General features: G+C 34.8%; 1 protein-coding gene across 2 annotated transcripts in view; it reads right to left on the reverse strand.

Moving 5' to 3' along the window:
- Nucleotides 1–7,236: 7,236 nt before the first annotated feature.
- The window catches only part of LOC126969979 (phosphoenolpyruvate carboxykinase [GTP]-like), a 38,761-nt gene continuing 30,905 nt past the window's right edge, over nucleotides 7,237–15,092 (reverse strand). For both annotated transcript variants that reach the window (XM_050815630.1, XM_050815629.1), the window contains 6 exons: nucleotides 13,715–13,928; nucleotides 13,015–13,207; nucleotides 12,151–12,349; nucleotides 10,853–11,002; nucleotides 9,745–9,942; nucleotides 7,237–9,013 (listed from right to left, as the gene is read on the reverse strand). In XM_050815630.1, the coding sequence (XP_050671587.1) occupies nucleotides 8,909–9,013; nucleotides 9,745–9,942; nucleotides 10,853–11,002; nucleotides 12,151–12,349; nucleotides 13,015–13,207; nucleotides 13,715–13,928 (1,059 nt within the window). In that variant the 3' untranslated portion in view covers nucleotides 7,237–8,908. The remainder of the gene's footprint in view (nucleotides 9,014–9,744; nucleotides 9,943–10,852; nucleotides 11,003–12,150; nucleotides 12,350–13,014; nucleotides 13,208–13,714; nucleotides 13,929–15,092) is intronic.

Here is a 15,092-nt window from a genome sequence, read left to right on the forward strand (position 1 = left end):
CCATACACGGCAAAACACCTAATTATTTGTATAATAAACTGGAATGGTCAGGAAAACGCAGCGCAACGAATATAAAAACTAGGTCTGCCTGCCTCTCAGATATTAGAAGAACCTAGGCATCACTCTGCAGCCTTCAGGGGAAGTTTCCGCAACAATACCACCAAGTGTTGGAATAATTTACCACCACCAATACGGAAATTGAAAAATATTAAAAACTTTAGATTTAAATATAAGAAAAATATTTTAGATTCTTAATATAATTAACTGTGTATTTTCATAACATTTATGTAATATTATTTTATTTTCTTTGTATTTATTTGTAGTTACATATATATTTGATTCATTAGTTATATATAATATATACAGTACCCTCAGGTCTCAAGCACTTAACACAGCATAGTACTGAGTCAGCTCCTTTTAGCAATAAATCACACGCCGCACAGTTTCTTTACCTGTTTCATATGAGTATTGTTATTTTAAATATTATATTGTATATATATAAATAAAATTCTCGTGTCATGGTGTTAAACTTTGCACGCCTCCGAAACGGCTTGACCGATTCTCATGAAATTTTGAGTGCATATTGGGTAGGTCTGAGAATCGGACAACATCTATTTTTCATCCCCCTACTTGTTAAGGGTGGTCCGCACGATATTTTTTTTTTAATATTTTTGACATTTTTTTTTAAATTTGTTTGATTATGAGTACAACTTCAAATTTTCACCCATTTAATCTTTCATTTCAGATAAATCAACAACACTTTTGTATCGTGATTTTAATATCGGCATTTTAATACAACGTTTGCTTGGTCAGCTAGTATATATACTCGTATATAAAATTTAAATATTATATATGTCTAAATAAATTTTTCTTCTCTAATGTGATTTATTATTGTAAGATGTAATTTAAAGATAAGATTAGTGTGTGGCGTTAAATTATTACTAATAAAAAATTTTCTATTTCTAATAAAGCCTTATTGTGGAATTATTTCTGTAATTTGGGCAGAACTTCCCCTCAAAAGTATTTCGACTGGATTTTCAAAGACTCGCAGGCTTCACTGACTATGGCAATCCCGGGTTTACTTCGACAGAATTAGCGATTCGGATTACTTCTGCCAACAACAGATGAGGTTATTAGTCCGCAGGGCATTTGGCAGTCTTAAAATACTAGCTGTTTTATAGTTATTAATACCCGCCGCGCCACGATGGCAAGCGTCGCGATGGAATGACCCCGGTAGCATGAACAAGAGGAAGGGCGCTGGTGTGGGACGCGTCGACACTCTGGCTCCTTCTCATGTCCAAGATACGTCAGTTGGTGTTGGGGCTAGTACTTTAAATACCGAAGATAGCAAACGTCGGAAATATGTCGGTCTCACTGAGTGATACAACTTTGTGCCGTTTGGTGTCAAGACACTTGCCCCGTGGGGCCCATGTACAATGTATACTATGTACGCGCCTCATTAAGGCTACTGGCAACCCCAGCGCTGGCAGCTATTTCGGTCAACGGATCAGCCGAGCTATACAACGTTAATGCTGCCAGTATTGTTGGTACATTTCCACAGAACGATACGTTTAATTTCATGTATTCATAGTATTCTAAATATAGTTGTAAGATTTGTTTTGTTTGAATAAAAACTGATGAGGTTAAAGCAAGAAGAAGTTGGGAGAAAGTGGCCGGAACTGATCAATAGAAAGTCGTTTATGCCGATAACATTTCAATTTTCAATAATTAATGATAAGAACAGGCTAAAGTACTTGGTTCCTAACCATATAAATGCACAAAGTCGTAAAGCAGGACCTGACAGTAAAAAATCTGAAATTTAAATTAAACCAATATTTTCTGTCAAAACTCAATTAATGTTTTAATTCATATAATACTTATTTTTCACCCTCCTCGTCGTTGTTCTAGTGTTATATTGTTAGTTAATAAAATAATCACTCTGTATAAAAGGCAACAAAACTTTTAGTGTCAATATTGAGGGTATTTGTAAATTATTTATTTTGTTCATATGATTGTTTAGCACCTAAATCTTTATGCTTTTGTATGTACTTTAAAGTTGTTACCTTTTTCTTTTATAGTTAATAAAGTATCACACTTAAAATTTAAATAATATTATGTATTCTGACGACCTTTTCTACACGGTAAAACTCGAATGAGTATGTACAAGTATTTTGATATTTATATGTAATCTGTTACTAAGTAATAAATAAACATTCACAAAATTTGGCTTGGAAATGTTAATGAATCCGCCATAGCCCTGACTTTCAGATTTCTACCTGTTTCGATCTATTCAGAATTTATCAGGCAGGTCAAGAATACTTTATAATACTACTTGTAGCGTTGTATTGATCAGAAGTACCAAAATTTCTTTGTATACTGTCTTATAAATTAAAAGAAAACACACGAAATTGGTGATATCTATACTAATATATAAAGCTGCAGTGTTTATTTGTTTGTTTGTTTGAACGCGCTAATCTATGGTACTACTGGTCCGATTTGAATGATTCTTTCAGTGTTGGGTAGTCCATTTATCGAGGAAGGCTATAGGCTATAGGCTATGTTCTATTTTTTTTTTTTCATAATTAGGGATCCGTAATAAAATTGCTATTTTGTAACACAAGGTGTAAAATCGAAAACCTAATTTTGCGTGCGCTGCAAAAACTATTGACAATAGAACAAAATGATGTACAGGCTATAATATAGGCAATATTTTATTACTTACAAAACTATCGCGTGAAGTATACTTTATATGGCAAAACAACGTTTGCCGGGTCAGCTATCAACAATATGATGGATAGTCCTGGCTACTAAGTTGTGTCTGTGCAAATACTGTCCATTGGCAAAAGGAGTACAACCGTAAAAATTATGGCAGACTCACCAGGCACGGCTACATTGGTACGTCTACGCATCATCCATAAATATTGGCGTGTTTGTTTAACTGTCAACCACCTATAATTTCATATTAGGAAATTTATGCGTTATTCAGATAACCACCTGAATCTGGTTAAGGGATAACAGCGCTGGAGCGTATACCGAGAGGTGCATAATTTTGGTACAAATTTGTAAAGATTAGTATTTATTCAAACCAGTCAAATCTTATAACTATATAATACTACTATGACTAAGTACATAAAACTAAAACTATCAATACGTGGAAGCGTACCAAGAATACTGACAGCATTTCCGCTTTGGATAGCTAGGCTAACCTAACCTAAGCTATAGCTAACCTTCACGAAAACCGCCAGTTAACGACTACGTCTCAATTTACTGATCCAGGAATACCAAGAGCTACGAGATGGAGCTTCATCACCATTGATCTCTAACAATTTTCTTCCTAACTTAAGCCACAGCTAAAAATGATACAAATATTTAAAGGGTACAAGTATAGTTGAAGGGGGGAGGTTGAAAGGGTCTTACTCAACAGCTGAAAGGGATCGTCGGGTATTTTAATGTATAGCTCTTTTTTTATAATCATAAGGGACGAGACCGGTAGGACGTTCAACGCCCTGTGCCGCTCAGGATTCTTGAAAAACTCAAAAATTCTGAGCGGCACTACAACTGCGCTCGTCACCTTGAGACATAAGATGTTAGGTCTCATTTGCCCAGTAATGTCACTAGCTACGGCGCCCTTCAGACCGAAACACAATAATGCTTACACGTTACTGCTTTACGGCAGAAATAGGCGCCGTTGTGGTGCCCATAATCTAGCCGGCCTCCTGTGCAAAGGAGCCTTCCACTGGTAAACTGAGTCGCCTCTTACGACACCATTGGGTCTGGAACTTACCTATAAGTCCAGGGTTTAACATCTTATGTCTCCAAGTGAAGCAGTGCCGCTCAGATTATCCGGTTTTTCAAGAATCCTGCGGCACTGGATTGTAACGGGCAGAACGTAACCATCAGGTTTTGGTCTGCTAATCTCGTCACTTAATTGTCTTCAAAAGAAAAACACAAATCAAAATGCAAACAGTAATAGCGCACTATTGCTAGATGGCAGAAAAAGGTACCGCTGTGTACCCAGCTAGCCATCATCGTGAGCAAAAAAACTTTGGTATAAGATAATCATATCGATACCTCGTCCCAAAATGTTCCTACTCTGAAATTTAGAATCTTTTTTTTAATCTTTATTTATTTATAAAGGGTTTGGTAAGTGAATGCAGTTTAGTTATTACAACCAATATTTCTTCGAACAACTCGAGTTAAAGTTAGTTCGAAGAAACAGTGTAAAGTAAGCAAACATCTATAGGTACATATAATAAATCTGTAGAGATCAAATTTCAGTGAAAAGAAAAAAAAAGCCCAAAACCCAGTCAGGGGGATGAAAGAAGAGAAATAGAACAAGTTCGGTATTATTTTAATTTCTTGTTTCTCTGTCTGTTTATTTGTTTGTTCGGGCTAATCTCTGAAAGCTGGCATGATGATACCTTAAATCCTCGGTCAGCATCTTAGATGCTTTTCATCCCGGAAAATTAAAGAGTTCCCGTGGCACAGTTAAAAATCTATACTTACTTATATAGCGTAGTACTACACAACAACTTATCCACATAATTTAAAAAATTTTGCATGTTGATATCTTATATTACCGGTCAACGTCTTTTATAATTTTCATCCCGGAAAATTAAAGAATTCCCGTGGGACAGTTAAATACCTATATTTACTTAAATAGCGTAGTACACAACAACTTATGCACATAATTTAATGCAATGCATGTTGATACCCTATCATACCGGTCAACATCTTGGATACTTTTCATGCTGGGAAAATAAACAGTTCCCGTAGAACAGTTAATAACCTGTAGTTACTTATGTAACGTAATACACAACAACTTATGCAAATAACGTAATAAAATTTGACATGTTGATACCTTATATTGCCGGTCAATATCTTAGATATTTTTCATCCCGGAAAATTAGAGAATTCCCGTGGGACAGTAAAAAACCTATACAGCGTAGTACACAACAACTTATGCACATAATTTAATAAAATTTGGCATTTCGATCCTTACATTGCCGGTGAACATCTTGGATATTTTTCATCCTGTAAAATTTGCAAGTTCCCGTGGGAAAGTTAAAAATCTATACTTTCTTATATAGCTTAGTGCACAACAAATTATACACTTAATTTAGTAAAATTTGTTAAGTTCATACCTCATATTACCGGCAAAACAATGTGTATTATAAAATATAAAAATTCCACAAAAGTGAAGGGTTCCTGCGGGAAAGTAAAACATTACAAAAAATAGCCCAGCATAGCGTCATTCATATAAAATCAATTGTGTGTGACGGACGTTATTTCCATCTGAGGCAAAGAGTGATAACGACAAGTCATTTAGGTCAGACATAATAAATAGGTACATACATACTAAACTTAATCTTATGATCCTGTAAAAATCTCAGACCTACCCTCTGGTTTTGTTTGAATCATGTAATTATAATATATAATAATAATAATTTAATAAATAATTTTGGCTTTCCAACAAAAACAAAAATTTTGAGAAATAATTTTTAATGTATTTTTTATTCAACTATCTAAATTCTCCTGAACGACTATTCTACACAAACAATAAATTCGTAAAAATTAAAAACTTTGCATTATTTTTTTAAAAAAAAGAAAACTCACTTCCGCAAAAACATGGAAGCCAAAAAGTTATTTTTAAAGAATGTCTGTCTGTATGGGCTAAGCGAAAACACGTCTATATAGATTTTTTATTTTGCATGAATAAAATATAATAAGCATACCGAGACTGCTTTATAGCACGTACGCGGACAATGTCGCGGGCAGCAGCTACACCCTATAAGTATTAATTCCCTTGAGAATGTCGGAATATACATTTCCGGGGCAAACGCATATTTGAACATCTTAATATATATAAATTACGTGACACGTTGTTTGTCCGCGATGCACTCCTAAACTAATGAACGGATTTAAATGGGGATTACTTCATGGAGTGCAGTTTAGTCCAACTTGAGAGATAGGATAGTTTTTATTTCGATTTGGGACCCATATTTACTTTTATTTCCAATATTTGTTTTGTATGGACATATTTTCTGTGAGAGAATTTATTGACGCACGGTCTGACAGTTCTGCTGTGAAACAATTTCATTATAACAACAAGGAGCTACGAGGATGTTACGAAATGATTCTTGATGTTATGAAATATTGTTGACAAATCCATAAAAAACGGTATTTTATTTATTATGTACAGAACAACATCTGTCGGATCAGCCACTAATATATAATTTTTAGAGGTATCCTTTTTACGTTAACATATAAGTTTGATTTTTTCACAGCTTCAATTTCAACTCGATACGCGTTCCCGAGATAAAGGGTCTTGATAGACAAAACTCGAACGTTTCGAATTAATTGATTAAGTTAAAATATGGATAGATAAATCTCAAAAAAGCTATTGAGTACAATAGGTCCATCCAACTACGTTGTATCAACATTGGAATTAGTAAAGTAAGTAATATTTATCAATATAAATAAAATTATAGAGGTTTTCATTTGATTACGCACCATGGAAAGTTATTGGATATATTAATAATTAAGTCTTTTAAGTTTTATTCCTAAGATACTTGGCCCTTATCTAGACAAAATATATTGCGATATCTTCATCTAATATATAAAATTCTCGTGTCAAGGTGTTTAACTTTGAACTCCTCCGAAACGGCTTGACCGATTCTCATGAAATTTTCAGTTCATATTGGGATTCAGTTAAAAAAAAATGTTAAAAAAATTTAAATAAAAAACCACCCTTAACATTTAGGGGGATGAAAAATCTAGATTCTCAGACCGAAGATGTTGTCCGATTCTCAGACCTTCACAGGTCTGAGAATCGGACAATTTAAATTTTTTTAACATTTTTTTTTAAATTTGTTTGATTATGAATCAGCATTAAAAAATACATACAACTTCAAACTATCTCCCATCTACGATCAACAGTTACTTTTGTATCGCGATTTTAATATCGACAATACAACGTTTGCTGGGTCAGCTAGTATAATATAAAGTTAATAAAGTTTTAAGAAACCAAGATATTTATAAGTACTACGTGCTTAGTCATGTTTGTACGCAGACGAAGTCGCGGGTATCAGCTAGTTATAAATATAATTCACAGTGTTTTCATATGCATTTCCGGACTCAAACAATAACTATTTAATAAGTTATTAAATGAATATTATGTTTATTTAATCTACACGGGATAACAATTACTATTCAGGGACAATAAAAAACTCTTCGTTATGTATCATTATATATTATAGTTTTTTATGAGAAACATTTTAAATATAGCTCCTAAATAGCACAGCCATTTTGCTTTTAAACATTAGCATGACGAAATAATACCTACACATTTAAAGTGATGATTTATTTTTAGAAGCATAAGACTAGAGAGTGTTTCTAAAATAAACCCTTAAATATAATACACATTAATCACACAAAACGGAAACAATTACAAATTATAAAATTTAATAAGAACTTCAAAGTAAAATATACATACTTAGACCTAAAGTTTATCTAAATTTAGATTATGTAGCCTAGACACATGGTCGGATTTGGTACGGCCGGACCATCGGACGGTCGGGTGGGCGCCTCACATCAATTTGTCCGGCTTCGTACTCGGTACGGTCCGGACGGTAATAATAATTTCGTATAATGGATAATTCGAGAAGCCATCGAATATAGTCCGCTACCAGACCGCGTCCGATGGTTCGACCGTACCAAATCCGATCATGTGTTTAGGCTATAAGTCCTTAATCTATACTTAAAATATCCCTGGCAGCAAAAGAATGATTGTATGTATGTATAAACAATTAAATTCGTCGGTATTTTTTACTACAAATAAAATGTTTAACAGTTACTATTATTACTGTACAAATTTATTAGAAAAAAAATACCAAAATCTTAGATAACTTTATACGCCTCTTGCTGCTAGACATCCGACAAAAACAGGCCAGGTTTATTACTTTAGTTTGCGTGATAAGCTACGTCTTACACTCAGGATTTGTATGTCACTTTATGTTAGTGTGCTCAAAGTAGAGGCTAACTGTCAACCTCAATTTTCACGGCAGGTAAATAAAAACTTTTAACTTATATAAAATAAAAGTAGGTTATATAATATTATATTAAATAAAGGTAAGCGACTATACACAATAAAAAGTGATTATTTGTGAAAACTTGTAAATAGCTTTCTGTTTTATAATATAGATTAATTTTTAATATGTACCTAGCTGTAGGTAAGTTTTCTAAAGTTGTAAAATAAAAAAATTAAATAAATGATATAAGACCAAAATATCAATTCACAATTCTATTCATGAATCGGTTGGTATCGTATAGGGTTCGTATACTGATAAATACTACATAATTCTTATATCCATAATTTCAATCGATATATTTGAAAGTGTTTTTTTTTTTCAATTTTGCATGCATTGTTTTTCTTATTATTTATTTTGTAATTTTCGAATTAAAAAAAGACAGTTCCTCTCTTAACTTGTCTGCATTATAATATGGCAGCTACAATGTAAATTGGCAGAAAAAAAATATTTTCTATTATTTATACCCTATGTATCTGCTCATGACGTCATTTTATGATCTATAAGAAATGACATCAAAAAGAATTCTAAAGGAATCAATTTTGAGAAAATAAATGCCTTTTATGCCTTTTTGTAACCAAAAACCAAGCGACAATAGAACGAAATGTCAATACTGTATTAATAATTGATAGATACGAGTATGACACATTTATAATTTAGTTGATGAAAATATAAAGAATATACTATTTAATCAGGTAATAAATATATTTTATACCTAAAAATGTTTTTTGCCATTTGGTATCTATCGGGTACGGGAACAATTTAAATGTTATACGCTATAGGTACACAAATTATTTATAATCTGTTAACATAAGACTTGTCTACGACTGTTGGATATTGTTTTTGAGTGTTGCCAGTTCTTCCCACATCTCCTTAGGCAAGTCCTCGCCCACTTCTTCTTTGAAGTATTTCTCGATAGCTTCAGCCTGTTTAATATAAAAAAAAATACATCTGAATTAAAACACTACACATATATCGGTAACAAAGAAAGCATAACTAATGCATAAACTTCCAATAAATTAAAATATGAAATTCAAATAGCTGTATAGGTAGGTATATTATGTTCATGGTTGGGAAGCAAGGGCACAATTTATCGCTTAAAACTACTAATTTTATTAATTAATAAAGACTCCTTTGTATATTAAATTTATAAGTTACGAGATATCAGACCACTAGGTATTTTTAAATTAACAAGTGTTTATTGGGTTACCATCAGAAGGTCAAAAATATCTCATGAAAATAGCATATCATTGACCGAAGTTAACTTGAATCTTTTATTTACACACGAAAAAAGAACAGAGTGTTCACAATTCACAATGTCATTAATACATCGATGACAAACTTGAGTTAGCGCCCCTCTCTACTCCTGCCACCGCGAACACTTTCATAGACAATATGTCTATGAATTGCGGCAGATGTAAAAACTCTATACTTGTCCAGTACAAAATAAATACTTGATATTAACGAGCCCTTATGCAACAACTTTTTTTTGGTAATTAAAAATAGTGGTGTTTATAGGTATTTAATATGTTTTGTCGATAATTTAAATCTAAATCTAAAATTGATCAACATTTGAGTAAAAATTTTCAAATAAGAAATTAATTATTATTAACTAATTTATGTGACATTTTTGAATATTAAAAATAATGTGCCTTACCTCTTGTAGCCAGAAATCTTTTGGTATGCTGAACAGTTCCTTCATATTGACTGGTGGTAAACCATCAGTGTTTAGAGCACCATCTTTTGGTACAAAACCCAATGGAGTCTCCACATGACAAGCCTCATTATCGCATCTACGTAAGACCCAATCCAAAACACGAGAGTTTTCACCGAAACCGGGCCAAAGAAATTTACCCTGAAATAAAATTTTTATTTACAATAATTATAAAATTGAAATACTACTTCACTTAATATTTTATGCAAACTTTTTCAATACGTCATTTAAGAATTACATTTAATATTTTCGTTTACCGCCCCTATATATTATAACTAATGAACGTCATAAAAGTGAAAACTTTAAACTTTGAAATAAAGGCGTAAGATTTTCAAACCATTTTTGCTTCAGAATTTTAAATATTTAATAACTTAGTAGCCTGAGAGGGGGCTTATACCCTCTCAGTTAAGTGTAAGACTGTTTTGGCTCAGCCGAAAGTCTATCTAAACGGCTTAGGATATAGTTATGTTTAGATTAACATATCGATGACATTATTTATGCAAGAATACTTAAACCCAACACTTTAATCCTCAAAACACCTTATGCAGCTGTACGAGCAAACCCTGTTTTGTTTAAGTTTTATGCTGACGCTATAAAACTTAATATATTTCTATCATTCAGTAGTTGCAATACAGTACTCCGCACGATCTATCGAACAGTGATTCACCGTGTATCTATGAATCAATGTATCAATCTGCAAATCTGTTTCTTTGTTCATTAAACATATTTTATTCTATCAGTTTATCATACCAAACCAACAACTTTTTGGTCCTTCGAGCCGGATACGTTATTCATGTGTAGATCATTCAATCTATCAAACTGTAAATCTGTTTCTCAATTTATTATACATATTATATTCTTTTTATCATTCATTATAATACAAAACCGAACATATTTTGGTCCTTCGAGCTGGATACATGAATTTATGTGTAGATTAATCAATCAATCAAACTGTAAATCTGTTTCATAGTACATATTTTATTCTATCAGCTTACTATCCATTATCATACAAAACCGCACAGCAGTTTTCAATTCAAAAAAGGAGTCCAACCTGTTGATCCTTTCTGAACCAGTTGACGTGAAAGATCTTGGGCATCTGACGCGAGGGTTGAGGCATCGACAGCCAGTGCTGGAGGTAGTCACCGAAATTGTAGCCAAAGAACGGGCGCATCGCGAACGGATCATGCATCACCACTTTACCCTGAAACCAAAACAATAAGATTAGTAGGAACATCCCAATTTTTATTTAAATCTAAGAAAAAATTACAGTAAGTAAGTTATTAAAATATATATAATAGACTTAATTGGATTTAATTACGTGATTCAATACTGAGGAGAACGAAAACCAGCGAAGTTCCGCAGTTCTCTTACAATCGCTGCACCACATACAGCCTTTCTTTCGACCTTTTTTATAGCTTTAAAAAAATATTCTAAACAATTATTCCATTTTATTTTTGTTTCTCAAAGTAATCACCGTATACGTTAGTGCCAATCCTGCGTGGTGATTTTGGAAACATGTTTTTCATACTCTTCGACAGCCTCTCCTGTTAACCGCGTAACTGGCTCTAAATTTTTGGGAACAAAAAAACAAAAAGTCACAAGGCGCCAGGTCGGTACTGTTTGCAGATTGGCTTATAAGATCTATGCTTTTCACGTTCAAAAATTGATTTGCCTGTCTGGCCGTGTGAGAACTAACATTATTGTGGTGCAAAATGAAACCTCGTTTTACTGTTACGGAGTTTGATAAAAATGATTCTCCAGAGCAACAGTAACCTTCAGCTTATTAAAAAAATCAGTTATTTAGTCATCAGTTTTTGGATGTCATTTCCTTTCGTAACCTCTCACCATAACCTCCCACACTAGGTACATTCAACGTCTCTTCGTTGAATCTGGTTAGCAGAGCTACATGGTTCGCGCTTTGAGCCTCAGTTTTTTTTATGGATAAGCGGACAAAGGAGCTTACGGATCACCTGATTTCCACGCCGCCCAAATTATCTTAAATATCAGAGGATTCACAATAGCGTTGCCGTCCCTTTAAAAGAGTGTACGTGCTTTTTTGAACGTACCCATGTCGTATAGGAAACACCGCACTAGGAAGCTCATTCCACAGCTTGGTCGTACGTGGAATAAAGTTCTTTGAAAACTGCACTGTGGAGGAACGAAAAGATATCCAGATGGTTGGGATGATATCCAAATTTGTGGCGTGTCACGCGAAGGTGTGTAAAAGCTGTACTGTCAATGGGTTCTGAGAGCACAGCTTTTCACATCTCAAATATTTGTATAGAATTGTTTGTATTCGACTAATACTCTAAAGATGCCTGAAACTCATGGTATAATATAAAAACTTACCGCGTGTTCGGCAGCTGCGGTAGCTTCAGACCTCATGGAGGCTCCCATGAACACACCATGCTTCCAGTCCCGGGCTTCAACGACTAGGGGGACTCCGGAGGGGCGGCGCCCTCCCAACAAGATGGCGGATATCGGAACGCCTTCCGAGCTCTCCCAGTCCCCGTCGATAATCGGGCATTGTTCAGCCGGAGTGCAGAATCTGTTGAGGTATAAAACTTACATAAAAAATCAAGTCTCGTATATTCGAGTAATATAAATATCTATAATAGTATTAGCTATCTAGCTCAGCCTTTGTTGTAGGTACTAAGGATCACAAATCACTAGTGGGAGGCTCCTTTGCTGGCTGCCATCTAGATTATGGTTACCACAACGGCGCCAATTTCTGCCGTGAAGCAGTAATGTATAAGCATTATTGTGTTTCGGTCTAAAGGGGGCCGTAGCTCACTAGCTACGGCCCACGTATGTCACTACATTACTGGGAAAATGAGACAACATCTTATGTCTCAAGGTACCGAGCGCAATTTGTAGTGCCGCTCAGAATTTATTGGGTTTTTCAATAACCCTGAGCGGCACTGCATTGTAATAGGCAAGGCGTATCAGTTACCACCAGCTCCTCGTCCCTTACTGTCATAAAAATATATGTACTACTAGAGCATTTTACATACATATAACTAATCGTTACGCCAGCTATCTCTGATCAAACATATTGAGATGGTTATTTCTGCGGACTTCATTCATGGGAATCAATATTTAACCCTAACTCCTACACAGGTACCTATTCTGCCCTATAGTATCCCTTATGATCCGTAAGCCGTTTACAAAATACAAAATAATTGCTCGTGTAACGTTGTGTGTCAAACAAACCTAGAATTAGGATGAGCCGCAGGAGTTTTCTTGGTCTTATCCCACTTCTGACCCTTCCAGTCTACGAGATTCTCAGGAGCATCTCCCATTCCTTCCCACCAGACACCACCATCGCTGGTCTCCGCAACGTTCGTGAACACTGTGTTCTTGAATATTGTTGCCATCGCGATGGGGTTCGTCGCTTCCGACGTGCCTGAAAGATTTCTTTTAGATAGCTGAGTGGTCAACCAACCGTACGGTCCGTAATCCTAAAAGCGTCTCAATACATGATCAAGCCTATTTCTGTCTTCTTCTGTGCACAGTTATTAAAATAAATAAAAATTTAAAAAAAATATGTTTTAAAGTGATATCCCTCACGGGATTAATTACACAAATAAAATTCGAAAACAAAATTTATTAACGATGCGGGACTCAACCCGCAAGCTTTCGCGTACCCAAGCCACAACCAGAGAGTTGAACAAAGCATACAAGATATTTTATGAACCTTACGTTACTCGAACGGTTGGCTCAGTTGGAAAAGTGAGTCGCGGGCTTAAGTCCTGCATCGTTCCTAAATGTTGTTATCAAATTTTATTTGTATAATTAATCCTAGAACCTTTTACTGCTGTTTTGAGATTGGCCGCTTTTGCCTCATTGCAATAGTTAGACAATTTAATAATACCCTCGAGTAAGTTATTCTAATATAAAAGTACTATAGTACCTGGTGCAACACCAAAGAATCCGTTCTCCGGGTTGATGGCTCTCAAAATACCATTCCTATCGAACTTCATCCACGCGATGTCGTCACCGACGCACTCCACCTTGTACCCTGGCAGCGAAGGCATCATCATCGCAAGGTTAGTCTTGCCACAAGCTGAAGGGAACGCCGCCGCTATGTACCTCTTGCGACCTTTGGGGTCTGTTATGCCGACGATCTGAGGAACAACATTGAAACTTAAAGTATGTATATTTAAAAGCAACAGCAAAAAATGGCAGGAGATATTTGGCCATAATTATATGTTTAGTTTGGTTGAACCACAGTAAACGCGACTAAAGTGCCTAAGGCTACATACACACAGACAGGCGGCTTGCTTACCGTCTATTTTCTTATTTTACAACTTTAGAAAACTTACAGCTAGGTACATATCAAAAATTAATCTATTGTAAAACAGAAAGCTATTTACAATTTTTCACAAATAATTACTTTTTATTGTCGCTTACATTTAATATAATACTATATAACCTACTTTTACTTTAAATAAGTTAAAAGTTTTTATTTACCTGACGTCTAAATTGAAGTATAGACCAGGGATTCCCAACTTTTTAACTCTATGTGCCGCACCAAACGTTATGCAATAATACTACTACTAATCCTACGAATTTAAATGGGGAGTAGAAATAAGATTATTAAACAAACAATGAAAATATAAGTGGGTTAGTTTATTTTTATTCAATTGTAAAGTAGGTAATACATTTTAGTGAAACGCTGGGGTCGTGTTGTGTTCTTCGCATCGATGGCAACGTCCGTGCCGCAAGATTGCATGAAGAATTTTAATAAACAGTTATAATACAGCTGAATCCACCGTGCCCCCTCTTGAATTACCTCAAGCCCCCCAAGTTGGGGGGGCGTCTCACTGGTTGGGAATCCATGTTCATCCATTCCTAGCAAATCCCCAAGCGATAGGCGCCTAGATAGTCGCTTAGCGTTTATCGAAGTAATCATACATGTTGGTTCTTACATAGTTGGTTCATACACTAGGCTAGAGGCATTTAAAAAGGAAAAAATTGATGAAATATTAATTGTATCAGTTTTAAAAAGAACAACTCTATGGAATCCAGCTAATGAACTCCATAGAAATGCAGTTTTGTTAAAGAAACTATGGGAAGAGGTAGCTGATTTATATTAACCCAAAATGGATAGATAAGGTTGCGAAAATGTATATTTTCAAGACGAATTATCTGTAAGAAGCACTTTTAATGCTATTTTTGAAAGTGACATCTCGTCTACTAGCCGACAGTAAAATGACCAAGGCACCTGGCGACCCACCACGCAAACCACCTCTAGTTCGGCCACCGTGTATCCTAGTAAGTAGCCAGGG

Source organism: Leptidea sinapis, chromosome 19 (assembly GCF_905404315.1).
Source record: "Leptidea sinapis chromosome 19, ilLepSina1.1, whole genome shotgun sequence".
NCBI lineage: Eukaryota > Metazoa > Arthropoda > Insecta > Lepidoptera > Pieridae > Leptidea > Leptidea sinapis.